At 53.5% G+C, this 25,607-nt stretch overlaps 1 protein-coding gene across 4 annotated transcripts in view; it reads right to left on the reverse strand.

Moving 5' to 3' along the window:
- The window catches only part of COL17A1 (collagen type XVII alpha 1 chain), a 50,035-nt gene that overhangs the window by 7,482 nt on the left and 16,946 nt on the right, over nucleotides 1–25,607 (reverse strand). For 3 of the 4 annotated variants that reach the window (XM_028481926.2, XM_055081346.1, XM_055081344.1), the window contains exons 9-40: nucleotides 25,341–25,484; nucleotides 23,975–24,133; nucleotides 23,299–23,370; nucleotides 21,888–21,959; nucleotides 20,927–20,995; nucleotides 19,683–19,844; nucleotides 19,228–19,308; nucleotides 18,041–18,085; nucleotides 16,801–17,013; nucleotides 16,009–16,221; nucleotides 15,624–15,653; nucleotides 15,219–15,245; nucleotides 13,837–13,863; nucleotides 13,672–13,734; nucleotides 12,814–12,918; nucleotides 11,979–12,041; nucleotides 11,286–11,321; nucleotides 10,605–10,658; nucleotides 10,198–10,233; nucleotides 9,636–9,671; nucleotides 8,917–8,979; nucleotides 7,677–7,712; nucleotides 7,352–7,423; nucleotides 6,492–6,518; nucleotides 5,486–5,521; nucleotides 3,652–3,687; nucleotides 3,336–3,416; nucleotides 1,946–1,981; nucleotides 1,337–1,414; nucleotides 381–425; nucleotides 219–260; nucleotides 6–56 (exon numbers count right to left, since the gene is read on the reverse strand). In XM_028481926.2, the coding sequence (XP_028337727.1) occupies nucleotides 6–56; nucleotides 219–260; nucleotides 381–425; nucleotides 1,337–1,414; nucleotides 1,946–1,981; nucleotides 3,336–3,416; nucleotides 3,652–3,687; nucleotides 5,486–5,521; nucleotides 6,492–6,518; nucleotides 7,352–7,423; nucleotides 7,677–7,712; nucleotides 8,917–8,979; nucleotides 9,636–9,671; nucleotides 10,198–10,233; nucleotides 10,605–10,658; nucleotides 11,286–11,321; nucleotides 11,979–12,041; nucleotides 12,814–12,918; nucleotides 13,672–13,734; nucleotides 13,837–13,863; nucleotides 15,219–15,245; nucleotides 15,624–15,653; nucleotides 16,009–16,221; nucleotides 16,801–17,013; nucleotides 18,041–18,085; nucleotides 19,228–19,308; nucleotides 19,683–19,844; nucleotides 20,927–20,995; nucleotides 21,888–21,959; nucleotides 23,299–23,370; nucleotides 23,975–24,133; nucleotides 25,341–25,484 (2,310 nt within the window). The remainder of the gene's footprint in view (nucleotides 1–5; nucleotides 57–218; nucleotides 261–380; nucleotides 426–1,336; nucleotides 1,415–1,945; nucleotides 1,982–3,335; nucleotides 3,417–3,651; nucleotides 3,688–5,485; nucleotides 5,522–6,491; nucleotides 6,519–7,351; nucleotides 7,424–7,676; nucleotides 7,713–8,916; nucleotides 8,980–9,635; nucleotides 9,672–10,197; nucleotides 10,234–10,604; nucleotides 10,659–11,285; nucleotides 11,322–11,978; nucleotides 12,042–12,813; nucleotides 12,919–13,671; nucleotides 13,735–13,836; nucleotides 13,864–15,218; nucleotides 15,246–15,623; nucleotides 15,654–16,008; nucleotides 16,222–16,800; nucleotides 17,014–18,040; nucleotides 18,086–19,227; nucleotides 19,309–19,682; nucleotides 19,845–20,926; nucleotides 20,996–21,887; nucleotides 21,960–23,298; nucleotides 23,371–23,974; nucleotides 24,134–25,340; nucleotides 25,485–25,607) is intronic. The other variant, XM_055081345.1, reaches the window with a different exon arrangement.

Below are 25,607 nucleotides of genomic sequence, written 5' to 3' on the forward strand. Positions count from 1 at the left end.
CTCACCTTGCTCTCCCTTGGGGCCTGGGGGGCCAGGTGGGCCTGGCAAGCCTTCCCCTAGATAAGAGAGCACCCAAGACCTATTAATGCCAAGAGGTGGGCCAGGAACACTCTGCCCAGAAGCAGAAGTGACAGAGAAGCTCTTTCCTCAGAGCCGGCCCGGAAGAAGCCTGGGCTCTGGGACCCATCGCCTCTCACCTCCCACTACCCAGCTCTCACCTGCTGGGCCTCGGGGTCCTGGGGGTCCTGGTGTGGGTGGTCCTGTAGAAGAGGGTGAGGAAGAGGCAATGCTGAACCCAGGATCTTGGCTTCCTCACTAAGTGCCTTGAGCCCCCCTGCCCCCAAGATTCCCCACCTTCCAAAGATCCCTGAGGTGCTCACCTGGTGGCCCAGGTGGGCCTGGGGGACCTCGTAAATCAAGACCCTCTGTGGAAAGGAGAAACCAGAAATGAGCAAAAGCTGTCATGAGGCTGCTCTCCGCCAGCCTCAGCCCTCAGCAGGATCCTCGGCGCCTGCGCTCACACCCACACGCCAGGCCATGGGTCATGGGTCGTGGCACAGGGCCCTCCAAGACCCCCCCTGCTAGAGGTGCCTTCTGCTCAGAGGCAGGGCGGGGCTGAGTCGAGCTCCCTGGTGGCTGATGGGGGTGGGCAGTGATGATTAAGAGCATGGCTTGGGTGTCAGACAGCCTGAGTTCAAATCTTGCCTCATCACTGCCAGCTTGTGGGCAAGTTCTTGACCTTTCAGCCTCAGCTTCCTCCACTGGTAAGCCAGAGGCCCAAGATCTACATCACAAGGGCCTTGTGCAGATTCAGTGGGATGACAAGGCACAGCGCCTGGCACACGGTGACTGTTAGACCAGGGCTGGCGTTGTCTTTGCTGTTCAAGTGTCCAGGTGCCCAGGTGGGAGGCCCAGCGGCATCTCTGCCTGGGTTCTTTAAAGGACTCTGGGAACCGGAGGACCCAGGAGTCAGTGCTCCTAGGCCGGGCCTGTGGCTGAGAACACAGGGACCCTCGTCGTTATTCATGGTGTGGGGGATTCAGGACTCCTCCAGTCACACTCACAGGGCTGGGTTCAGAGGCCCCCTGTGACCCTGGTCCTCCTGGAATCCGGAGAGCCTCTCTGACAGCTGTGCCATCCCCTGTGACTCACCCTCCACAGCTGATAAAACCCCTGCTGTTCCTTCTCAGCGAGCACTGCGTTCAGAGGAACGGGCCATCCTTACACTGGGGCTCACGATGACTCACTGGTGCAGCTGCCGCAGGCCCCAGTGCATGGCCACCTCTCCCGCTCCCACCCCTGTGTCACCTGTCCCGGAGAACACGGTGGCACTCACGGGCGGAGAGGACCTCGAAGATGGAGCTGCTGCTGCCCATGAACGATTCACCAGGAAGTCCTGGCTCCCCTCGCGGGCCTGTGGGGAGGACACAGGGTTGGGGGACACCACCTGCAGCTGTCAGTGCTTTCCCTCTGGAGCTGCCCAGGTGCTCGGGGTGGGGCAGGGCCAAGCGGAGCTGACTGACTGTGGGTGGGGCTGAGCTGACTGTGGGTGGGGCCAGAGTGTTGGCTGGGAGCGAGACACACCCCGGGAGGAACTGGAGTCCTTTTTTTGGTATTTGGATAAGTTGCTGGACAGTGACACGAGTCTCAGGATCTGGTCACCAGAGGCCTGAGGCCTGTGAAGATAGCTGAGCTTAATCCTGACCCAAGAGCCTCAATCTCCCTTTCGGGAGGACCCCTACCTTCTCAGAAACATGGAAGAAGGTGGGAGGAGGTGTCTCCTCTGGCTGCTGAGGCCTTGCCGGGGCCTTGGAGAAGAGCCTGGTGGCCCCTCACCTCCCTTCCCAACATGCACATCTCCAACTTAAAGATGGGGTGCAGGGCCAGCCCAGGAAGGAAGCTCTCCTCAGCCTACCGTCATGCGTTCCTTCAGGGTGTGACGTACCTTGCTGTCCTGGGAGACCAGCTGGGCCAATGGGGCCTGGAAATGGGGTTGGGGGAGAAAAGGTTTTATCAGACCTTTAGGGGCAGAGTTCTAGAAAGAACTGAAGAAAAGGCAGGTGCCTGGGTACATAAGTACCTTCCTCACAAGGCATGGAACAGTGGCCCAAAGAGGTCACCTTGCTTATTTTTTTTATTTTTTTTTTTTTTGAGGTACGTGGGCCTCTCGCCGCCGTGGCCTCTCCTGTTGCGGAGCACAGGCTCCGGACGCGCAGGCCCAGCGGCCATGGCCCACGGGCCCAGCCGCTCCGCGGCACGTGGGATCCTCCCGGACCGGGGCACGAACCCGCGTCCCCCGCATCGGCAGGCGGACTCTCAACCACTGCGCCACCAGGGAAGCCCCCACCTTGCTTATTTGAAAGCAATAAGCAATTTGAGACCAGCCCTGTGGTCCATTCCAGTGAGAATTCCTCTGCCAGGCACTGGGGCCCCTGGGATGGGCAGGACTGCCCTCTCTGACGCTGTCCTGCGATGGTTAGGGACTTCGAAACACCCCCAGTGTCCCCACTCTCACTGGAGTTTATCAGGAGGGAAGGCCGATCCATACTTGCATTGGTCATATTAAATAATGTATTTCATTTACACACAAACATTTTAAATAATTAAAAAATAGATATAAAAAAACAGGCATTTTGGATAAATAGAAAAAAGTATCACCCACAATTTTTTAACTTACAGGCATTTTGTTGTATTTCCTTCCAGCATTTTTTTATCTTATATAAATATAGTTGCAAGTTCAGAGCACACATTATCGAGTATTCTGCTCTTTTATTTTTAAAAAAATTTTGTATTGGAGTATAGCTGATTTACAACGTTGTGTTATCTGCCCTTGTACATAGCACTGTTATCTGCTAACAACTTTAAGTCTTCATATTTTTGTAACCATCTCATTATTGTTGGACAATTTGGGGATATTTGCTTCCAATAGATTCCTAGCACTTTTGTTGCTCTTGATGTATATTATCAAGTTGTTTTCCAAGAGGAAACAATTTGAGGACTGATTCTGACAAGTCAAATACTGGTTCTGGAGGCAGAAGACCTGGTCCAAACCCTGACTCTGCTATTTCTTATCCGTGTGACCTTAGGAGTGTCATTTACCTGCTCGAGCCTCCAATGGTACTGCGGGGACCTAGTGAAGCAATGCCGTGCAGGGCTTGGGATACTTGCTGGCGAGTGATCAGGGTTCACCAGGCTGTCTGGGAGGGGCTTTCTCAGCCCCTTCCTACTCTTCCCCGGGTTCCGGCCGGGGTTTCAGGATTTGAGCGAATACTGCTATAGTCAAATGCAGCCAAGGCCTGATGCTGATCTGGGGCAAAGCAAGAAAACAGACTGACCTGAGGCACCTGGAGGTCCTGGAGGTCCCATCGCTCCAGGAGGTCCCGGGGGACCTGGGACAGTGAGAGTCGATGATCCCTCTGAAAACAGAAGGCACATTGGACGCTGACCCCCACTCTCCTCGCTCAGAGGGGACCCAGGCCAGGCTGTGGGCCAGGTCAGGCCAGTATTACGTCTGAAATCCCCCGACCCTCCTCACTTCTGACTGGAAGAGCTCAGCACTGCACCTTGCCCAAAGCACCGAGCCTGCGGACTTGGAGGGTGTTGAGGCAGAGCCAGGGCAGACGCCCAGTACACAGTGCAGGGCCTGCCTACCTGAAGTCACGATCCTGCCTGGAGCTCCCGGTTCACCTGGGAGGGGAGGAAAAGGAGAGTGGTTATTCCCAGGATCAATTAGTGGCTCAATGAATCATTTTCAAGGCTTCTGATTGCATTTGAGACCCACTCCTGGGCTTCTAACCCTCAGGCTAAAGGCATTTTAATGAACTGAAGGGGAGCATACAGGATGCGGTAAGCACCAATCTCTGCACCTGAGACCCTGGAGGCTCGAGCATCAATCTTCTTGGCCCACATTAGCTTTTGGAAGAAGCTGGGACTCTGCGAAGGGGTTTCATTTGTGGATGTTGGAGAGTTTGCCTTTTGGTGAGGCCAGAATGAGTTGACTCGGGAGTCGTTCCCCCTCCCACACTCTATCTTCTCCCACACTGGGCATTGCAGGCTCTTACTAGGAATTGCTTTAGGTGGGAAAAGCACTGAGAGGTCAAAGAGCAGAGGCAGTGAGGCTGCGGGGTAGAGCCTGGTTCCCAGTGCACCTCAGGTGCTAATTCCCTGGGACAGTAGTAGGGTCTGCACAGAGTCAAGAGGGGGTTCTGTGGTCTGGGAAACTCGGAGTTACGCAAAGTTTAACAGATCTCTTCTCTGCCTTGTGTCTTAGAGGATTGAAAATGCAAATGTGCATGGAGGACTTCCAAGAAGGGAATGTCAGATTCACACTTTCCCAAGGCTGTCACGATGGAAATCCACACTCTGAAGAACCAAGTGAGTGAAGTAGAGGATGGAAAAACCCTTGACTGGAGATTCTTCTGGGACTTTTTTGTCATTTCCCAAGGCCTGTGGGCAATTCAGTCATCCACACACTGAGGGGTGATATTGATTTCCCCCTTTGGGGAAGTAGAGGGATGGGCTCTGCTTGCAATCTGCCAGCCCCTCAAGGTCAAGGCCAAGAGAAAGCACTTGACATTTTTTTGGAACACAATCCAGTATCAGGTAAAATGTCCACCTCTTGTGCACACTGGATAGAAAGTCACAGGTGCTGGAGAAGGGCAGGGTGTCTCTCCTCGAGAATCCCCAAGCCTCTGCTCTCTTACTAAAGATGCCATCAATCCATGAGGATATCTGTGGACCCAGAGACGTGTCTGGCTTGGGATGTACTTGCAAGAACTCCTTGGCCCAACCCGTTGTTAGCCATAGTTTCTGGAAAGCAGGTCCCCCCCAAGGTGACAGTGACAGAGGGCAGCTCCACCGAACGTCAGGGTTCAGGAACGTGGGGTCACAGGGACAGAAGAGAAGGACCGTCCCTGAGCAGCCCCTTTCCTGGACTGGCTCAGGGGTGGGGTCTGATGGCCCAGAACCAGATGCAAGCGTCATGCTACATGTAAGGGTCCAAGTCCTGAGGACGCCCCTCTGAGAACTCCGACTTGGCCCTCTTAGTAACATCTGAGAGGCTCCTCACTGCCTGCATCAAAGCCCTCTCAGAAAGGGGGTGGCAGTGTCCCCGTTACACTGAGGCCTGTGTGGACCATAAAACTTGTCCCAGGGAAGAGGCACATCATGGGGGGGGGCACGCCTAAGTGAGGGGACAGAGCACTCGTGGGGGGCATTAGAGAGTCAGCGGTGGGGACAGCACCCTTGCAGATCCTCCATCGAGGGCTTGGAGACAGCCAAGCACCAAAGTGAGGCTCTGGATTGTGGGGGGAAGGGTGGGGCTTGAGGACTCAGGGCTTAATTGGTCAGAAGAATCCCTGGCTCCCCAGCCTCACAGCCTTCCACTGAAGCCACTAGATGCCACTATTGATCCAGGCTCTGGCCACAGAGGGACCTCCCTCCTGCCAAACTGACCAGTGACTGTCTAATTTGGAAAATCTCTTACCTTTAGCCCCTGGTCGGCCGGGGGTACCAGGAAGTCCTGATGTGATTGAAAATAAGTCAGTCAGGATGATTAAGGGCCAACAATTCCAGACCCCCTGTGGTTGTACCTAGCACTCTGTGACTGGCAAGGCCACAATTGCTGACTGAAACCTGCAGACCCACCTGGCTCAACCTTCTGCCTTAGCCCAGCTCGCTTGAGGGAGCCTCTTGCTCTGAGCCCTTCTCCCTCTCTAGGAAATAGAGCAACAGCTGGGCTGGAGGCAGAGGCTCACAGGCCCAGCTTTGGGGGATCCCAGTCCCTCTGGGTGACGAGCCCCCTGCAGCCTGCAAAGCGGCCATTGTAACCCACCGGCCCTGCAGCCTGGGGGAGTAGGGGCTGGGCTTCCTGTATCTGATGCAACACCCCCTCTTGCTTTTGTCCACAACTCCACCAGGGAGCATTTGAAAGATATCCCTGTGCGCTCAACTGTTGGGGGCAGATGATGTTTGATTTTATTTTACATCTTTGCCTAATTTCCTTTAGGAGTTGGGGCTGGTGTGGTGACAGCTTCTCAAATCCAAGTGGGCACACACTGTCCAACTATCAGACAGGCTTTGACACTGGGGCTGTCCCAGGGAGGCTGGGCCCTTCTGCATGAGATGAGCGCCCACTCCCTACCGTGCCATGCCACAGGGGATGTGGGCCTCTGTGGGGCTAACGGGACTCCTGGGCCTGGAGCCTCCTCTTGGGGGGGGTCCCTGCACCACAGGGGACCAGGCTCAGGCAGACAGAATTCACACGTGATCTAACCTCATCTCTCCTAGAATGGCTTTCTAGATTGTTCTGTGCCTGTTTTTCCTTCCTAAGGTGTTTCTCAAGACTCACATTAAAATGACCTGAACCCATTGTTGCTGGGCGAGTGAGGGAAGGAGAGGAAACACTAAGGTGACTGGAGAAGCATCTGCCGAATGCTGGGAGTGGTAGGCTTGGCAGTGGCATTTGAAGTGGCAGTGACCCGATGACTCACCCTGAGGTCCTTGGGGTCCGGTGAGACCTATGGAGAGTAGAAGACATGAGAGGAGAGTTGAAGGGCGGAGGAGCCGACCCCTCAGCAGCAGGCGGAAGGGATTGGTGGGTGCAGGAGGACGAACCCCGTGTCTGGGGCAGCCGGACTCCAGGGTCCTCGCAGCCCTGGATGAGTGCAGTTTTCTGACTCACTGCTCCATCAGGGGATGGTTCTTAGCCCATCTGGGGTCAAGAACCTTTGGTGTCTGAGAGCTACAAACCCAAAAAGTTCATACACTCACTGACCCCTAATGCTGCCCCCAGGCTCCCTCCTGGGTGCTCTCCATCTGTGCACCCACCAAAGGAGCCCAGAGGCCCCTTGTTCCTCATCGGTCCCTGAGGATTGCCACCTTGTCCTCCCGGCTTTCTTGGCTTGTTTTGATTTGTTCCTCCTGCAGCCCTGAGGATCTTGCTCCTGCTGGGCCTTTGGTGGAGACCCGAACAACGGCTTATCTGCCCAGACTGGTGGCTATTGGCGAGGGTCCAGGTACAGTCCAAGGGGGTCCACAGGGGAAAGGCTCAGAGGACCCAGACACTGAGGTGGTGATAAACTGCCATTTTTAAGAGACTCCTGGCCCCTTTCTAGAACTCCTCGCTTTCAGTGTTGATCTCTCTTTTCCAAGTTGCCAGACTTGGTGACTCAGGTGTCAGAACTCATAGCCGTTGTGCCCGGCTCAAGCCAGCAGTTGTGGCACTTTCCTAATGAGCTGCTAGAGGAAAATGGATTAAGGAAGGTACACACACACACACACACACACACACACACACACACACACACACACACACACACACCATGGCCAGCTCCGATTCCCACTCCGTTACCTGGCTTTCCTGGGTCTCCAGAAGGTCCTGGTAAGCCCCGGATTCCGGGCATCCCTGGAAGACCTTGTTCCCCTAGAGGAAGCATGACCAACGTGGAAACGTTTTCCTTTTAGGCAAGCTGACCAGCCAATGCATCGGAGCCAATGGTCTCTTGGGGTTTTACTGAGTAACTTGCTGGCAGGTGGAAGGGAGGAGGGGGATGAGACCAGGGACCTTGCACACCTCCCTGTGATGTACGCCCTCTGGCCTTGTGATCGGGGGGCTGGGGGCTGCGCCCTGGGATGTGGGCGGGGTGGGGAGTGAGGAGAGCAGCTGAGTGACCAACCTCTTGGGCCTTGGTGTCCGTCGGGGCCAGCTTGTCCTAGGAAAGCAGATGCAAGCTCATCAGTGACTCTGCGAGTTACTATGGGACTCCCTCCCCCCACTGCCTTACAGCCTCACAAGCTGTCTCTTAGGTGGGGCGCCCGTGCATCCCCTCCTGCAGCCATCAGACGTGGAAGAAGCCCTGTCCTTGTCACACCTGCAGGGTGCAGCTTTCCCCCTGCCCTCTCCTCCTAAAGCAGTAATGCCTCTTCTCCTGCGGAGAACTGTTCCATGGCACCCACTGCATCTCCCGCATTGATGGCACAGGACTCGCACACACCAGGTGCTCAATACACATCGGCCTCATTTGTTCCAGGTCCAGGAGGTCAAGATTCTCCAAGATCTTGTCTCCTCTGCTGTAGGCATTATCCTAACCTCAGTCCAAAGTGATGTCCTTCTGGGACCAGCTCTTCCCACCTGCTTTTTCCCACCTCTTTGTCTTTCCTCACTCGTGTCTCTGCGTGGCATTTTCTAAATTGATGTGATTAAAATCTTCTTCACTTTTTAGAACCATCTGAAAAGGTACCTCCTTCATCCTTCTGATTGGAAGAAACTTCTCTCTCTACTGTTTCTGCATAGCACCCTGTACCTTTCATGGCCCTTGTCATCTCACACAAGCTTTATCTACCCTCGAGGGAGGTAAAGCATCTTACTCGCCCAGCACAGCATCCTGCACACCATCAGCGCTTCCTAACACTTTGTTAATGAATGAGATCATGAATGCACCACGTCTCCACTGGTGGGGCTTAGACCCTTCTGGGACGTGGTGTCAAATGCCTGGCCCCATGGGGGGTCTTTAGCCAGCTTCCTTGTCCTGGCTGACAGGTCCCTCAGTAAGGGTCAGCCAAAGGGCTGAACCCTGGAGTATCAGGGCTATGCCTGGAATTCTGCGGGTTCCAAAGAACCTCAGCCCTCGTTTGTCCTCCCCAAGGGCCTGAGGGTCTTAGAGGCAGGAACCGTGGCAGATGGACCATGTCCTGCCAAGCCCCTCCAGAGCAGTAAGAAACTGTTAGAGACAGCGGCAGCTCTCTGAGCTCCAAGAGGGATGCCCAGATTCAGGAACAGCGTGTAAATGGAGCCTCTACCAGGGGTGGGTAGATTAGAGAATGGGAGATGCAGCTCTAGGAGAATCTCAACTCTAGGGTCATGAGGATGACTGCGGCGGAGCGGATCCATGGTGTTTGCTGCTGTGAGACACTCACCCATTGCTCCTTTAGGCCCGGGCTCGCCCACAGCACCAGGTAAACCTTTCAAGCCGGGCTCGCCTGCAAGGAAATGGACTAGGTGTTTGGAGGAGCTTGACAGTGGTAGAACACTCTACCCTCCCGGCCACCCCCAAGCCTGCCACCTCCCCAACCAGAGGAGCTTGGTGTGCCAACCAGAGGTTGGGGACACAGCGTCAGCTTTGATTCTAAAGTCAGGCCTCCCGCCCCTGGCAGCAGGCACGGACTGGCCCAGAGACCAAGCCTGGCCTGAAGGGGCCTGTGTATGAGTCTTATTTCCTTGGCAACAAAAAGCTGCCCCTGTAGCCAAAGCACTAGTACTGTTAACAGTACTAGTTAATCCTTTTTAATCATGCAAGGTGGCAGGAGGTAAGTGGATACAAGAGTGCAAACTTTCTGCCACTTAGGGAAGAGCTTAATTTTCCCAGCTCAATTCTTCAAAAGAATCAGAGATAATCATAAACTCCCTTTTCTGCCCCAAACATTTACTGTCTGGACCATACATGTTGATGCTGGCTTATACTCCACTCAGTGCTTTATTTTATCTTGTCCTGCTTTTTTCTAGATTGCAAGTCCCCTGAAGGTTTTAGACAGAGATTCTGTCTCCTACTTCTGTATTTTTCCCCCCCATCTCCAGTATCCAGTGGATTTACAAAAAGTCTTTAGTGGATCACAGTAGATTCCTGTGTGGGACTGACCTGTGAGGCCTCGGGGTCCTTTCTCACCCTGGTCACCTAAAATAAAAATGGGGCAGGGGTGGGGGGTGGAGGAAGCAAGCATCAGTCAGGAGCAAGGAAAAGAATCTCACCCAGTAAGAGGGACCCCCGGCTGCAGAACGGTTCCCGCTGTACCTGTAAGCTGCTGTCAGCTGAATGTTGGCAAGAACTCAGCATTCACAAAGCCCAAAAGGCACACTAGATAGATCTCTTCCGGGTCAGGGCCCACCCACAAACTGACCCAGGCCCTGCTGTCACACCAGTGGGTGCTGGGGGACCGGACTAGAGGGGAGAAGCCTCAGTGCTGCATCCATGCCACCCTGAGGGCCACCCAACCACAGCGTTGTGACGCTGGTGCTGTTTCTCCTCTTTGTGCCTCAGTTTCCCTGAGATGTTCGACTAGAATCTCAGATCCCTCCCAGCCCCAGGGTCCAGGAGCCAAGTCATATGGGGTTTTGGATGCTGGGGCAGGGGCCACATCTGGGCTCCCAGGAGTCGGCAGGCTGTGGTGTTGTCTGAGCAGCAGCCAGCAGGAGAGGCATACCTTTGGGTCCTGGTGGGCCCATAGGTCCTTTGTCACCTGAAAACGAAATGGACACCTTAGTGTAAAGAGCCTTGGTAGGGATGATCAACAAGGGGCAGAGTCTGTGTCTGAAGGCAGGCTCCCCCGCAGTCCTGACTGCCCCTTCCCCTCATGCACCTGTCAGTCTGCACAGGCCGTTGGCATGTCCACCAGACCCTGTCCCCCCAGACCTCCTCCTTTATATTTGGCCGTACCACGTAGCATGTGGGATCTTAGTTCCCTGACCAGGGTTTGAACACGTGTCCCCTGCTTTGGAAGCATGGAGTCTTAACCACTGGACCGCCAGGGAAGGCCCCCAGACCTCCTTTTTAAGTGAGTGGCATCTACAAGGTGATGTCCCCTCCCTCTAACCCCTTCCCCCAGCTTACCTTTGATGCCAGGGAGTCCCGCTTCACCTCGGGGCCCTTGGCGACCTACAGAGCCTGCACACAGAGGAAACCACATGGGTGGATGAGTGTCCCCAGCTTTGGAAGGGATGGACATGCACACGGCACACATACACACAACACGTACACACACCTACTTGGCACACAAATGTACCCACACACATAGGCACACACACTCCCTGGAGTAAAAGTCAAGGGCTGCTGTTCACAGACTCCTCCCCATGTCCCTGCTACATCGTCCTGGTCCAGGTTCCTTGTCGCTGAGATTGCCAGGCCCGGGGATGAGGACCCCTCATGGGACCCTGGCAGAGACGTTGGCCTGCATCACAGAGAGGGCTGCAGCTCAAGACTCCCAGGACAGCGGGACAAGCGCTGGCCCACAGGGGATAAGATGAGGCGGGCGCTTTGCTCAGATCAAGGCAGGCTGGGAGCTGCTGAAGCTGCTGGAGGGCCTCGTGCCCCAAGTCAGGTCAGAACAGATCTCAGGGGACCCATCGGTACCAGCCTCAGCCACAGGGGACACACGTGCAGATGTGAGTTTTGTGTCTCTTAGAGGCTCTCTTTATAATTGCTTCTTTTGCTTTAAAAATGTTTGTTTCTCCATTTAACATCCCTCTCTTTGCCCCAGAAATAGCGTCTATTTATGAGAAGAAGGCTACTGACCTGGGGGACCCTGTGGGCCAGGAAAACCGCTAGAACCTGCAGAGGACAACACGACAATGACGATCAGATGGGTCGGGTTCAGGCCAGGGACACTGAGCCCCTGGTGAGTGTCAGGTGGAAGGGGTGGGGCGCGCACCCCCAGGTGAGGGCTGCGTGTGCGCACCAGGACCCCAGAGCCAGTGGGTCCAGGAGTGACCCCAGTGCAAAGTCCTCCATAGGGAGGAAGCTGTAGTTCCTGGGATCAAGAGACCCTTTGCTCCTTCCCGGTCAAACATTTGAGCTGGGGTCGGGGCAGGGGCAGGGAGGAGAGTGGACCAGATGGGCATCGCACTGTGAGAAGGCCCCATTCACCTGGCTTGTCCAGACCTACTGCTCTTAAACGTTTGCATCTCAGCCCTAGCCAGCAAGGAAATTGTCTGACTTCTGATTTCCAGATCCATCCCCCCACTTAGGGGCCACATAACACGGCCATCAAAGAGAGATGGAAACGTGACTCCCAAATCCACCAGAGCCAAAAATACAGCCCTGATCCTGATGCCCAGGGACTTTTTTGTGGGGGGACCCTCTGTGGGCCCGTCGACCCCACACAGGCCTGGTACCGTGGGTTAGGACCATCTGGGATGCCAGCGCCTGGATCTCTGAGATCCATCCTGGTTGTGGCAAACTTGGGTACCGTCTGGGTACCTGACTTACCTTTGGGACCCACAGAACCTGGGACACCAGGTGGGCCTTGAATGCCCGGTTGACCAGCATCCCCTGGGGAGAAATAAGCACTTTGAGAGGGTACCCCCAGTTTGGTTGCCCACCCAGCCCAGTGGTGTCATTTGCAGGGTGGAGGGAACACTTCCCACCCTGCCAGTGGTCTCTGATCCACTGGGGCCTCCATGAGGCCAAGAATCAGCAAAACAGCTTCAGTTTCTACCTCCAGAGTCTTTATATTCCATGAAGTCTGGCACTCAGTAGGTGCTCAAAAAATATTTGTTGCCTGGTTGAGCAATATTTTTAAGAGAGAGTGAAGCTAAAAATAAAGCTTCTTGCTCACGTTCTTTTGGCCTTGAGAGGATTTCTGGTGTCTGTGCTTCATTTCCCCTGATGAAAGCAGGCTCATGGTTAAGTATCTAATGCAACATCTTCCCAGCTCCCTCCAGGGCTGGGCTTGTGTCTGAAGCTTTCCCCGCCTCCTTCCAGCCACAGAGGCTCCAGGGCAGGCACCCCATCCTGCCTTCCATCAGGCCCTGCCCTGAGCTCTCCACCTCAGCCCTGACTTGTCCCCACCCCCTCTCGGGAAGATCATTTCTCCCTGTGACCACGTTCTGGGGACTCAGACTGCAGGGGTCTTAGCCCCAGGCTTGAACGCACAGCCCAGCCCACGCACCCTCATTAGACCACAGTCTCTGCAGGGCCCAGCACAGCCCCTGGCTCAAGGCAGGTGCTCAGCTAATGCTAGTAAAAGACAGAGGGAGGGAGAACGATGTAAGAAGGAAGTGTGGACGCAGCTAACCCTCCTGGTGAAGGAATCACCTCTTACCTCTTTCTCCTTTCTCTCCAGACCCAGGAGGCCCTGGTTCACCGCGAGGTCCCATGGGGCCTTCTCGCCCTCTCTGGCCCATGGGTCCCTCCATGCCAGGCTCTCCTAAAGACAGGAATGTCCATCTCAGTTAGGGCTGCGAAGGACGCCACAGGCAGCACCTTGCTGGTGGGACACCTGCCTGGAGCGTCCACACCCAACTCCCTACCTCTGTCTCTCCCCTGTAGCCCAGACTCAAAGCAGAAGCCAGAGAGTTTGAAAATGCAAGTGGATCGTGTCCTATTTCTGCCCCAACCTGCAAATGGCTTCTCTCCTCACTGGGAGTAGAAGCTGAACCCTCACAAGGCCCCCAGGGCCCCTCCCTCTAGACTCTCTGCCTTCCTAGTGGGCTCCAGCACCCGCTCCCATTCCTCCTGCTCCTTCCCAAGTCCTGGACCCGCGGGCACATGCTTGCCCCAGGGCGCGTAGCTGCTCCTCTGCCTAGAAGGTTCCCCCAGATCTCCTCAGGCCTGGCTCTCTCCCCGCCTTCACATCTTTGCTCTGATGGCACCTTCTCAGCAAGGCCTTCCCTGCCGGCCCTATTTTTCAATTACCCCTCAGCCCTCCCAAGGCTCCGCTGGGCTCTGTGTTCCCATTTCACGAGCCACTTCCTCCCTCTATGTGCTTCACTTATTTCTCATGTCTATTGTTTATCTCCACCCAAAAGTAGGCAGGGGTTTTGTTTTCTTCACCACATCTCCCCAGCACCTAAAACAGGGTCTGGCACACAGCAGGCACTTAATGAACATTTACTGAATGAATGAATGAATGAATGAATGGGGGAATGAGGGAATAAGTGAACAGAAAAGCGGTTCTCACCCACGCTGCCTTTTTGCCCCTTTGGTCCCTCCGGACCTTGGTGGCCCAAGGGCCCAGGGATACCTGTGGACACACAAGAATAGCTCAGCCCTGCTTTCCTCCCAAACCCCAGGAGCAAGGACTGGGCAGCCTGCAACCCCAGTAGAACCATCAGAGGCTACGCACCTGGAGTCCCAGGGAACCCTCGATCTCCTGTGGGAACAGAGAGAGAAAAGTCAGCCAGAGGACTCAGGCCGATCACCTAAAGAAACCACCAGTGGAACTCGGGTAGGATCGCCAAATTTAGCAAGTAAAAATATGGGACTCTCAGTTAAGTTTGAATTGCAGGAAAACATTGAATAAACTTTTACTTATAGTGACAAGTGATTTAGTGTTTATATGTAATTCACATTTGACTGGGCATCCTATATTACAGTCAGGAGGGGTGTGGGACCTGCAAGCTGGAGCCTTGAGGAAGGGGGGCTGAGGCGGTGACGCAGCGTGTGTGTGTCGGGGCAGGGAATCCTGAAGTTGAGGGCCACCCAGTGGAGGAACCCCAATTCCTGCACCGGGATCTCCTGGGAAGGAGAGAGGGGCGACTCTGTCATTCCCAATAGTGATTCCTAGAATGCTCTGTGCAGCCCCGGCCTCAGAACCACCCGGCTTGATCCAGGCCACGGGCTCACGGCCCCACCCACACCTGCTCATCAGAGGCTCTGGGAGTAGGGCCCAGAATCTTCCGGCAATTCCCACATACCCCGAATCTTGAGAATCCCACTCAGCTAGATCGAGGGGCACTTCCGTGGTCACTGGGATTGGAAAGCTCTTCCTCCCACCCCTAGGCCTGTCCCAGTGGTTGACAGACCACTTTTCTGAGGACATTTATCAGTTTCCTACAGCGACACTGTGCCACCCAAGTTAGCAGGTGACTGTCCCCCAGCTAACCAACACTGAGGGGCACCTTTTCCTGTGACTATGTCCTGTCTCCCTGCCAGACGCCCCTACTCCCCCTGAAGGCAGGTGGTGTTGCTGCTACTGAATGTCCCCCGCAGGTGCTCCATTCCTGACTGGTGGCTTTTATTCCCAGCCTCCCTGGGCTAAACCCCCTGAGAGCAGGCTGCTCACCTGGATCGGTGATTCCTGACCTGGTTCATCAGAATTAACCTGGGGGGAGGGGGTCCGTCCCCAGAGCATCTGCTTCCTGGCAGGGCCCAGGAATCTGTATTTCTCAAAATCTCCCCTGGGGTTGTGCAGTAGCAGGCCCTCAGGCTGCCCTTTGCAGCTGGGGGAGATGCAGGCCCTGGACGCAGGCCTCCTCAGGGTCCCTGGCGTGGGAATCCCTGAGAAGGGGCCAGCGGCAGTGCTGCCCCAGAGATGTAGCCTTGCTCTGTCATGAAGCCCGCGGGTCCCCAAAGCCCGAGGGTGTGCAGGCTGCTCTGCAATTCACGGTCCTACCACAAGGGGAGATGGCCAGGGGAGTGGGAGGTGCATTTTCTGACACTTGCTGATTGCTTCAAACTGTCAACCCTCACTAATATTTAAGGTAAAGTTTTCCAGGTTTTGTTTACCTTTAGGGCCTTGACTTCCCATGTCACCTAAAATCAGAAAGACATGAAAACTGTGAGATGGGGTGAGAACCCAAGGGCCATTCTCTCCTAGTATCTTAAGGCCAGCTGACAGCATGTAAATGGCATTTCAGGGTGAGCTGGCGTGCAGTGTAGCTTCCTCGCGGTCTCCGTCTGCATCTCTTGGGCTCTTCACTCGGCCTCTCTTAGATGATGCCTTAGTTCCCTTCTCATTCTAAGATATTCTGACTGTAGAGCCAATTCTCAACCCTCCCAACAGATTCTGCAAGATCTTTCCACTGCTCATCCTTCAATTTGGAAAAAAGAGAAGTTTTCCGATCCTCCCAGAAAACCCAGCTCCAAGTGCAGGAAATGAGAGCAGGGAAAGGGCTCCAACCACTGTGATACCTTTAGGGCCAGGGCTTCCTCGGAGATTTCCTACAAGAGACAGCAAAGCCTGAGTTAGCTGCACATCTTCTGTGTCACACCTACATACACACACGCACACACACATCTGAAGGGGATCACCGTGGTACAGTAGGAAGAAACGGAGGCTAGGACTAGCAATCTGATTCTAAAGTGTGCAGGTTGTGTGATCTTGATCCTGGGCAATTCTCTCCAGGTCTGAGTTTTACTAGCTGTAAAACAGGATAGCAATACGGGTCCTCCCTCCCTCCCAGGGCTGTCAAGAGGGCTGAATGAGGGGAGCTTGAGAGTGCCCTAAATGGGTACCACTCCACATACAGGAGCCGGGACTGGGAGCCCCTGGCCCTTTGCCTTGCAGTGTGCTCACCATGTTCCTGTTCTGCCATCAGCTTGCCCCTCATGAATTGCCAGAGGTCTTCTTGACTGTAGCCATCAAGCCCGACACCTTCCCCCAGCCTCGGTGCAACACCCTGCACAGAGTCCTGGCTGCTTCTCTCCATCTTCTCCTTGTAAAGCAGCACGCTGCTCCTGACCTTCTCCAGCTCGTCCACACGTGCTTTCAGGTTCCTCACCTCCTCGGCTGAAATAGACATACGGAGGCAGTGTCAGCACAGGGTCCCCCGATCCAGTGCCTTCCAAGCTTCCAGGGGAGCCTGAAAAGGGGGCTCTGGAGTCCGTGGCGGCTTCTTCATGCCATGGGGACATTTTGCTGGAATATTTGGGGGGAGACAGTCTGTCGTGGCTACCAGCAGGATGAGCTACTCAAATTCGGAACCGAGCCTTGAAGACGCCTGGTCATCATCTGAGATGGTCACAAAGCTGGCCCTCTCTCCCAGGGAGCTGGTGTGAGAGCCAACAGAACGTGGAAAGTAAAAAGGCTACGAAAGGCCTGGCTTGATTGTTAAGGGCAGCCAGATGCTTAGAGCAGGATGCCACGGGGTTGGGGCCTGGGGCCAGGACCGAGGAGCTGCCTTAGAGTCCCAGCTCAGCCACGGAGCAGCCATGGGACCTTGGCCAGATGCCTCCTGGAGGCCCAGTTTTCTCATCTGCAGTAACATGGGGTCTGCACCCATGATCTCGGGACCCTTGGCCCGACACTTGGGACACTCGCCGATTCTTGCCCTTCGGAACAGGCAGCGGGGCTGCCATCACCACATACCCAGAGCGATGAGGCCAAAGAGCAGCCCCAGGAGCAGCAGCCAGGTGAGGAGCAGGCCCAGCAGCCACTTCCACCAGCTGCAGCAGGAGCCGCAGGGGCACCAGGCTGGCGCTACACCCCACGAGCCCTTGCCGCCTCCACCGGAGACCCCGCTGCCAGCGCCCCTGCCGCTGCTACTGCCGCCCCCACGGTGGCGGTTGTAGCCGTAGAAGTCTGTGCAAGAGAGGGCAAGGGTAAGGTGAATGCAGGCAGCTCTTGCCCTCTTCCCTCCAAATTCTCAAACTTTTGGTGCCTTCCTGTGGGCCTGAGTGAATGTGAGTGGGGCTTTCAGGTTCCTTTGTGGCTCCTGGAAAAAACACAGGGCTGTGGCTGGTGAAGAGTGGAGGTCTGACAATCCTGGCCTTGAGCTGTGTGACCCAGAGAAAGTCACTTAACCTCTCTGTTTCATTTTTTATAAAATAGAGTTCAAAGCTGACCTTTCTTCATGAGATGGATGTTGAATGAAATGAGATAAGGCAGGTAGAGTAATTAGCAGAGGATGTAGCAGATACGACCAGGCTTAAAATTCTTGGTTATGAATGTGGATCTGCTACAACCTCCTGCATTTTATTATGCCCAAAGCTGAATAATTCCCATCTTCATGTCTCAGTTCACACGGCTCTTTCTTTGCAATCCCCACAGTGTCTAGAACTACACTCCGCTCTTAAGGGGTGGTCAGGAAGCTTTTTATTTTTATTTATTTTTTAGTTTCAGTGAAAGTGTTTTTAATTTTTAGTATCTAAAATGGGCTGATACGCCTTGATCTGCTTCTCTCACAAGATTATGGGAGCAAGTGAGGAAAGTGTAAAGGACTGGAGAAGTGTGTGGTCTTAGTGTCACCTTGCGGCCCGTGTGGGCGGGGGGAGGGGAGGGGTTTGTAAGACACAACAGTAGCCTTGCTGTGCTGCTCCTGCCATGTTGGCAGACTCTGCAGCTAAGGACAGACAATGGGCACCCAGCAGGGGCAGTGTGGCCCGTGAGCACATCTCCTGAGCTAAGTTCCTTCAGCCGCCTTGCTCCAGCCCCCAGCCAGCCCCTCTCCCGCCCTCAACTCTGCTCCCATTGAAGGCTTTTGGGGAAGATCTGTAGAGTTGGGTGGCTCATGCATGCCTTGGCTCCAGGCTAGGGGGCCATTATCTATTCCATTCACCATAACCAGCCCTTTCCGCTCCAGTCACTGCAGGACCCAGGTCTTACTCACCTGCAGAGGTGGCCTTGCCCTTTGCGGACACGGTCTTCACGTCTCCTGAAATACAAACACCGAGAACACATGTTTTGACTGAGCCTTTCAACTGCAGGAGCCCACAGTCCAGTCCAGCCTGTGCATGGACTTGGGACAGGGCTTGAAGTAGATGTGCCGCCAGGGACCTTGTGGAACAGCCACATGCAGGTGCAGGAACATCCATTAACTAGGTCCTCACAGATCTCATATGTGCAATAATCACATTGTTGAAGACATGGCTTGGCAAACAAGTCACAGTGGGAAAAAGCACAGTGTCATAACCTTCTTGTGACCTTCAACCTCTAAAGCCCGAGACATTTTTTGGAGGACCGTGTTAGGAATGACCATGGCATTCAAATAATAAATGTGCCTGTGAGAAATGACTCTTGGTTTCTTGGTTACAAGACTGCACACAGGTTCCTAACCTGGGGTGGAGGGAACAGAAAGGCACAGATGGGCTTGGAGGAGGGCTGATCATGAGTCCTGGATGCTATTTGACCATTGAGTTTGTGGGCATGTGTGGAATTTTCTGGGAAAACTGTTTATAGCTTTCACCAGATTCTGAAAAGGATCTTTTGGCTCCAAACCCCACCTCCACCCCTAAAATGTAAGGAACTGCTAACTTAGAAGACTTGGCTTCCAACCTTGAGAGGATTATAACTGATGTCATTTGCGTTAAAAAAAAATGTTCTGTGACTTAAAATGTTCTCTTCCTTTACTGACCTCCTTAAAATCAGTGATTTGGAGAGATTCATAGGAACCAGAGCAGTGAAGAAATGTGGTTATCCAAGACAGAATCCACGCATTTGGGAAGAAAAAAAATAAAGCTAGCAAGTGCTTTGAAAAGCCTTTTTCTATTAGCTCTGAGAATTATGGAGGACAAGTAAGGTGAGAAAAAAATACCACTGTGGACTTTAGATGTACCATGAGAAGACTTTGCTTCTATAATTAGCACACGTGAATCAACAGGGGAGCTTGTTAAAATGCAGCCTCCGACACAGCAGGTCTGGGCTAGGGCCCAGGATTCTGCATTTCTAACGTGCTCCCAGGTCTTACAGATGCTGCTGGTCCAGGACCACACTCAGAGTACTGAGGTCTTGGGAGACAAATAAATGACAGATGGATTGGCCGAAGTCAAAGTGGACAGCGATCAGATTTGCTCTTACCATTAGCTTCTGACATTAGGTAGGTGTCAGTGGTGTATGCAGCTTGCTTTTCCTTTTTTAGGGTGTCCTCTGAAAAAGAAGCTGTGCACACAACCCATGATGATCCCAGATATTCTCTCCCCGCTCCCGCCACCCCACATCCTTTCCCGCTTGTGGAGGTAGAAGTTAGCCTTGTAGGAAGAGGGCCTGCTTTCCCGGGGTTAATCCCCCCAGTCTGGGCCTGTGGTTAGGAGACTTCTTATTGCCCAAAGACACTCTGGGAGCTCTTTGCTGGAGTTTCCCTGACTTGTCTGCATTCAAGGCAGACCCTGGGACACCTTATTTGGCAGACATTTTCCCTTTGTAGGGGATGACTGTGGTTTCATCATTCAAATGTCTCAAACCATCTTGCTAGGGCATTTGTCTACGCTGTTTGTCCTTGTTCCAAAACCCAAGTCTCATGGGCTCCCACGTACTTGCAGTGACACTGGCAGGGGAGGCAGTGAAGACCTTCCCGCTGTCCTTGGTCATAATCAGCAGCTCCATCTCCTTCTTGGCAGGTGTGTTGTCTTTCTCCAGGATCAGGAATTTACAGTCCTTGTGCAAGAGGTCATCATTCTGGACACTTGTGGTGCTGGCTGGAGAGGAAAGAAGTGGGTGAGGAGGACGGAAAATGTGGAGGGAGAGGAAGAGAGGAGAAATGACCAGAGAAGGAGAAGAGGAAGAGAAGGAGGGTGGAGGAAAAGAAAGGGTTAGTGGGTGTGTCAGAGGGTCTCCTGCTCTTGGTCACCGTGGTTACTAAGAAGCATCCTGGGGACCAGAGGCACCCTCCCCTGCCTAGCTGGGCCTGGCCATCAGGAGGTCGGGTCAATGTCAGAAGTGCTGGGGGCTGGCCTGAGGGGCTGCCCCCCACCTGAACATTACAGGGTCTTCAGTGAATGGTCAAAAGTTGCTGTGTCAGGCAGGCCTTTCTTTAATTAACTGGGTGGGCTCATTTCTAACTGCAGGTCTCAAGTGTTTGCAGCCTGGGGGCACTTTTCCTGACCACTCCATCCAGTGTACACACAGGCCTGTCTCTACCACCTCATTATGTCGGCCCTTCAATTATGTGTCATTTCCTGTAATTATCTTGTATACTTTTTCCACTTGTTCTTTATCTGCCTCCTCCACTGGAACTGTCAGCCTGGTGGGGGCAGGAATCTAGCCTCCATGTCTATGTCTGTAATCCGGGAACTCAGAACAAGGTCTCACACAAAGCAGGTGCTCAGTAAACAGCTTTTGAATGAATGAATTGTTGAATGGAGGGAAACGCACCAGGATCAGAGGAACGGAAGAGATGGACACATGACTCGTGGCAGCCTAAGTTGATAGATTCCACGGGAAGTAGGGAGGGTGGAGCAGCTTCTGGGGGGCACCCTGGCCCTTGTGATGGGTAACCAGTAACCAGGCCAGGGGCTTCCAACAAGGGTGGGGGCTGGGGTGTGAGTACCTGACCCTGGGCAGGTGTGGAGTTTCCTGGCCCCCTGGGACAGGAAGGCCAAGGTGAGGTAAGGGGCATACCCACCTGCCCACTCCTGGAAACAACCAAGAGGTCTGTGGGGTGAGTCCCATTTGCAGACCTCAGACCACCAATGGGTTATGTCCCCTTCTGCCATGTATCACTCAGGAACAACTCTTCCTGTGTGCCAGCCTGCCCCCAGCAGCTGGGGACAGCACTCACCTGTGGAGGTGGACACTCCAGTGCTCACAACGGCAGGGCTCTGGGGCATGTTCTTCTTCACACCATACGCTGCAAGAGAGGAACCTATGCATAAGCAGAGCCAGCATAGGAGGGCAGCTCCACGCTGGGTGGAAGCAGCCTGACCTGCCCTGGCAGACAGGCAGCCACCCCAGGTGAGAGGAAGATTTTGGGTTGGCCAAGCAGCCTGACCCGCCCTGGCAGACAGGCAGCCACCCCAGGTGAGAGGAAGATTTTGGGTTGGCCAAAAAGTTCGTTCGAGTTTTCGGTAGCATCCCGGACGAACTTTTGGCCAACCCGATAATAATGAACAGAATAATAATGAATAATGGAATCAATTCTCTCCCGCCTTGGGGGCAGCAGTGAGTTTAGATGAAAACTTCTCTGATATAATCCCCATCCTTGGAGGACCATTCCAAAGGCCACCTCCCCCATGAAGTCCTCCCAGACCCTCCCACATCTCCTTCCCTCTGAATTCTCTCAGCTAACACCTGCTCTGCACAGCTTGATTCATGCTCTCTAACAGGATCCCCCAGATGTTTCATGTGTATTAGACTTTCTACTCCAACTTAACAGTAAGCAAGTTGAGTGCAAGTGCTGAGGCTCGCAACTTTTCTGTCCCCCACCCCTCCCAGGTGCACTATAAAGTCAGCCAGATGATTGATTTGCAGTGACAGTGGGCTGTCAAGGACAGCAGTGAGATATAGGGATATATAGGAGACACCCCCAGCACAGGCTCCCACTCATGTCTGAGCCAGCACATGATTGAGGTTGGCATCTCTGGGTCGAGGTGTGGAGGGTTGTTTCTTCGGTGGGAAAGGTCGATTGATTTTTAGGGACATTTTGCCCCCTCTAATTCCCTTGTTGAAAAGGGCTATTGTGAGTTATAGCCGCAAAGAGGCGTTATTTCCCAGCCCCTAGGCTCCAAACCCCAGTTACAGACCTGTGGAGGTGGTGGCCATGCCATGGGACAGGGCGGGTGAACTGGGGGCCAGATTGTTCTGCATGCCAAACACTGTGAGAAGAATTGAGGACAGGTGAGTGCAGGTACATAGATGAGGCCCCCCCAGGTTAAGGCAGCCAGTCCCAGGACGCCCCCCCAAACAATTTTCACAAGTAATGCCTTTGCATATGACGGAGATCCTGGACATTCTCAGTTCCCACACTCTCACTGACACGGCAATTTTTTGATACCCCACCTCCCTACCCCAGGCAAAAGTTACTAAGCTCCATTTATTGAGTAGTTAGGTTCACACAACTTAATAGCGGTAGTTTGCACAGGGTCTGTTGCTGTATGCCTCAAACATATAAAATATCCCAAGGGTTCCCTTCCCTGCAGGACCCTTGGGTGCCTTGGTGTACAGTGTGGGAACTGTAGATACAAACACAGTGGAGGCTAAGGAGCACTGACTGGGCAGGACCCTAGTTTTCCTCCTTTCTTTTCTTGGCTCAAACACACAAAACTCCCCTTGTCCCCATCACGATTTCAAAGGCTGGTTATTTGTTTGTTTTTAACAATGTGCAGAAGCTCATTCCTCGCCAGGTAACAGCTTCTCTTATTCCATCCTGTCTAGAGTTTGGGGCACAAGATCATGGATCCAACATCAGCCTGCCCTCCTCAGTCAGAACTTTGCAAAGTATTGATTGAATAGCAAAGGCAGGAGGAACAAAGCATGGACCTGGTGTCTTCCGGGCTTGTGGGACTCTAGTCAATTGGAGGTGTTAAAATCAGAAGCCAAGAATACCAGCCAAGGAACTAAGGAAGGCCCACATCACCGTATTTATTAGTCATGATATCACAGAGAGGAGGCAGATTGCTTTAACAAAAGATGTGGGAGGATAACTTATTTACATATAGGCTATTACGATGTATGTGGAACTAGAGTGAATACATACTTCTTTAAAATTATCATGTTTGCCTTGGACGTTAAGCAGTAACATTATTGAGCCCCCAAGGAACTGTGATATTTATAAAAAGATGTGAAGTTAAAGCTCTTTCTAAATTAACAGTGCTTTCCACCTGAAAATGTCCTGAGCTCTGCGTCACTTGGCCCCTTTATTTCCATCTCTCCACCTCTCCCATTAAGTAGGGGGATCAGAGCAGAATAAGCACGTAAGTGTGGTCTCCGGCGCCCTCCCCCTCAGCCCTTTCCCTCAGGGACTGGGCCGTGTCTCCTATGGAGGGCAGGCTCTGTGCCTTCTAACGCAGCTCCTTGGCTGCTGATTCCACGTTGCCGTGGGCGTGGAGGATGTCCTCATGCTCTTGGTCAGGAAGAACATCCTCCTTACAAACCACTCCATTTTCCTCACTAGGCAAGAGCATCCCTAGTTTTTTCAAGCTGGCAAGCACTGGCCTGAGGAGCTGGTGCTGATTCCAGGCTGCAGAGTTGCGGAGCAGGAGGCCATGTTATTTGGAACTCCGAAGACTGCGGGGGAAGAGGAAGGCTGGTGAGAGGACGTACACACAGAACAGGGGCAAAGAAGCACCGGAAGAAATGTCAGCATTGCATTGTGTTACATTTCTGTTTTTAGGAAAAACCTGGGCTCTTGCTTTGCAGCACGGAACCAACCATTAGTCTGTGGTGTGCCTTGGGTCATCACAGCCAATGGGCGGTCACAGGTTGGTGGGGTTTGAGTGGACATCAATTCCAGCCAAGCCCCTCTTGTTAGTGACCATTTTACAGAGAAAGCACTTTAAGCCCAGAGAAGTTAAATGACCTCTTAAGGTCACACAGTTAATCCACATGGAGTGAAACTAGGTTCCTTACATTTGTTTTCATGTTCTTTCCCATTACATTTTTTTTTGGGGGGGATACACCGTACCATGTATTCCTTTCCATACGGGACCCACCAGAGGAAATGCCATAGAAGTTGAATTGAAGTTCCAGTGGAAAAATCTTGGGATGCTTGGCCACAGAAAGCCCCTCTAAGAGGCCTTGGGGATGGCAAATCCTGGAGGGGTCATTCAGCTCCATCATAAGGTGTGGAGGGTTTAGGACTGGGAGGGGATGTGCACTGGGAACCACGTACCTGATCCTGCAGAATAGGCATTGGTGTTGAGCAGGGATGAGCTCTGGGCTGTGATGTTGTTGTGATAGGTGCCCATGGAGGACCCTGCCGGCAACGTGGAGGACCACATGTGGGAGGGAAGGTTGGCATCCAGGATGGTTGTGTCATAGGTGCCGGACACTGCAAACAGACATGCCCGACCACACTCCAGTGAGAGACAAACCCCCTCTGTACTGGGGGGAACCAGTGGGCGTGGTTTGCCAGGACTTTCCTGGTTTTAGCCCTGAAGATCCCATGCCCTGGCAACCCCCTCAGTCTGGGGTGAACTGGGGCAGTTGGTCATCTCACTTCTGTTTGAAATCTCAGAGCTGGTGAAAACCTGACCTCTTGGGTTAGAAATTCTTGTTGGCTCTTGGTGAAGTCTGAGGTAGGTAAATTTTGCTCTGTGGTCCACCCATTTCTCCTGCTAAGCCCCCTTTGCCATCTCCTGGTGCATTGTCCCCACCAATGGTCTCTCTCTCCCTCTGTTGCTGACTCCACCTTCAAAGATGCCGTGGACCCGTGACTCCCTTACAGTAGAATGCCAGGCAGACAGCAGCACAGGTAGGGAAGCCCTTGGTCCCGAGGCCACGCTGCACGGGTGGCAGCCTTCTCCGGTTGAACCCTCCTTAAACATTCCCATGTGCCAAGGGGCACTCTGCCCCCAAGAGGGGCTATGGGTACTTCTTCAAGTCTGAAGTCAATTCTGCCTATTTCTTATCTGAGAGGGAGTTAGCCACTCAGGTCACAAAGTACCGTGAGGTTTTGGTTTTATAATGAAAAACACAAGATCACCGTCTCAAGATGGTTTTTCTTCAGTAGTGAATGAGAGGAAAGCTTCGCCTCATAGCAGAACTGGCTTCTTTCCTCATCTCCTTGCCCTTGGTAGGCACGTGATATATGAATGCTGAACTACACTCATCCTGCTTGACTTCCCCCAGAGGCCCTCACATCCATGAGGGTAGTGGCCGTGTCTATCCTGCTCATTGTCTTTCCTCAGTGCCCGGTGCTTGGCATATAATAAATGTTCATTGGATGAATGAGTGAATGATAGAAAACACTACAACTTTCCCCAACAGTCTTCATTCAGGGAACCTGGCCAACACATTCCCAGGACATGTCAAGAATCTCCTGAGAGAGAATCTCTAGGATCTAGAGCCGGACTATAGCCAGCACATAGAATGGTTGACCAGAAGGGGGTGAGAAGGGTGCAGCCCACATTTTCACGCTGCAGGAAGAGCAATGCTCAGGGTTTTGTGAAGTCTTTGCCACAGCCTGAAAGGCCTGCCCGGACACATCTGTCGCCTGTTCCCTTCCTTCCACAGCAGATCGGGGCTGTGGGGCTTACCTGACTGGGAGCTCGCTGTCACCAATTTGGTCTCCACGGTGCCTTTCTTGGGGATGGGGAGTGTGTTAGAGGAATTCCGGGTGGGGCTCACGCTTGCTGATCGGCTTCCCTTGAGCAAACGCTTGACGTCATCCAATTCCGTCCCTGTAAAGGAATCCTCCACTTTTTCATCAGGCCCAGGATTCCTTCCTGAGTCCAACTGCAGTGGGAAGAACATTCGCGGCACTCTGAATACTAGGGAGGATGAAGCATCCACTTCACCCGCCG

This window comes from Physeter macrocephalus, chromosome 20, assembly GCF_002837175.3.
Source record: "Physeter macrocephalus isolate SW-GA chromosome 20, ASM283717v5, whole genome shotgun sequence".
Classification (NCBI taxonomy): Eukaryota; Metazoa; Chordata; class Mammalia; order Artiodactyla; family Physeteridae; genus Physeter; species Physeter macrocephalus.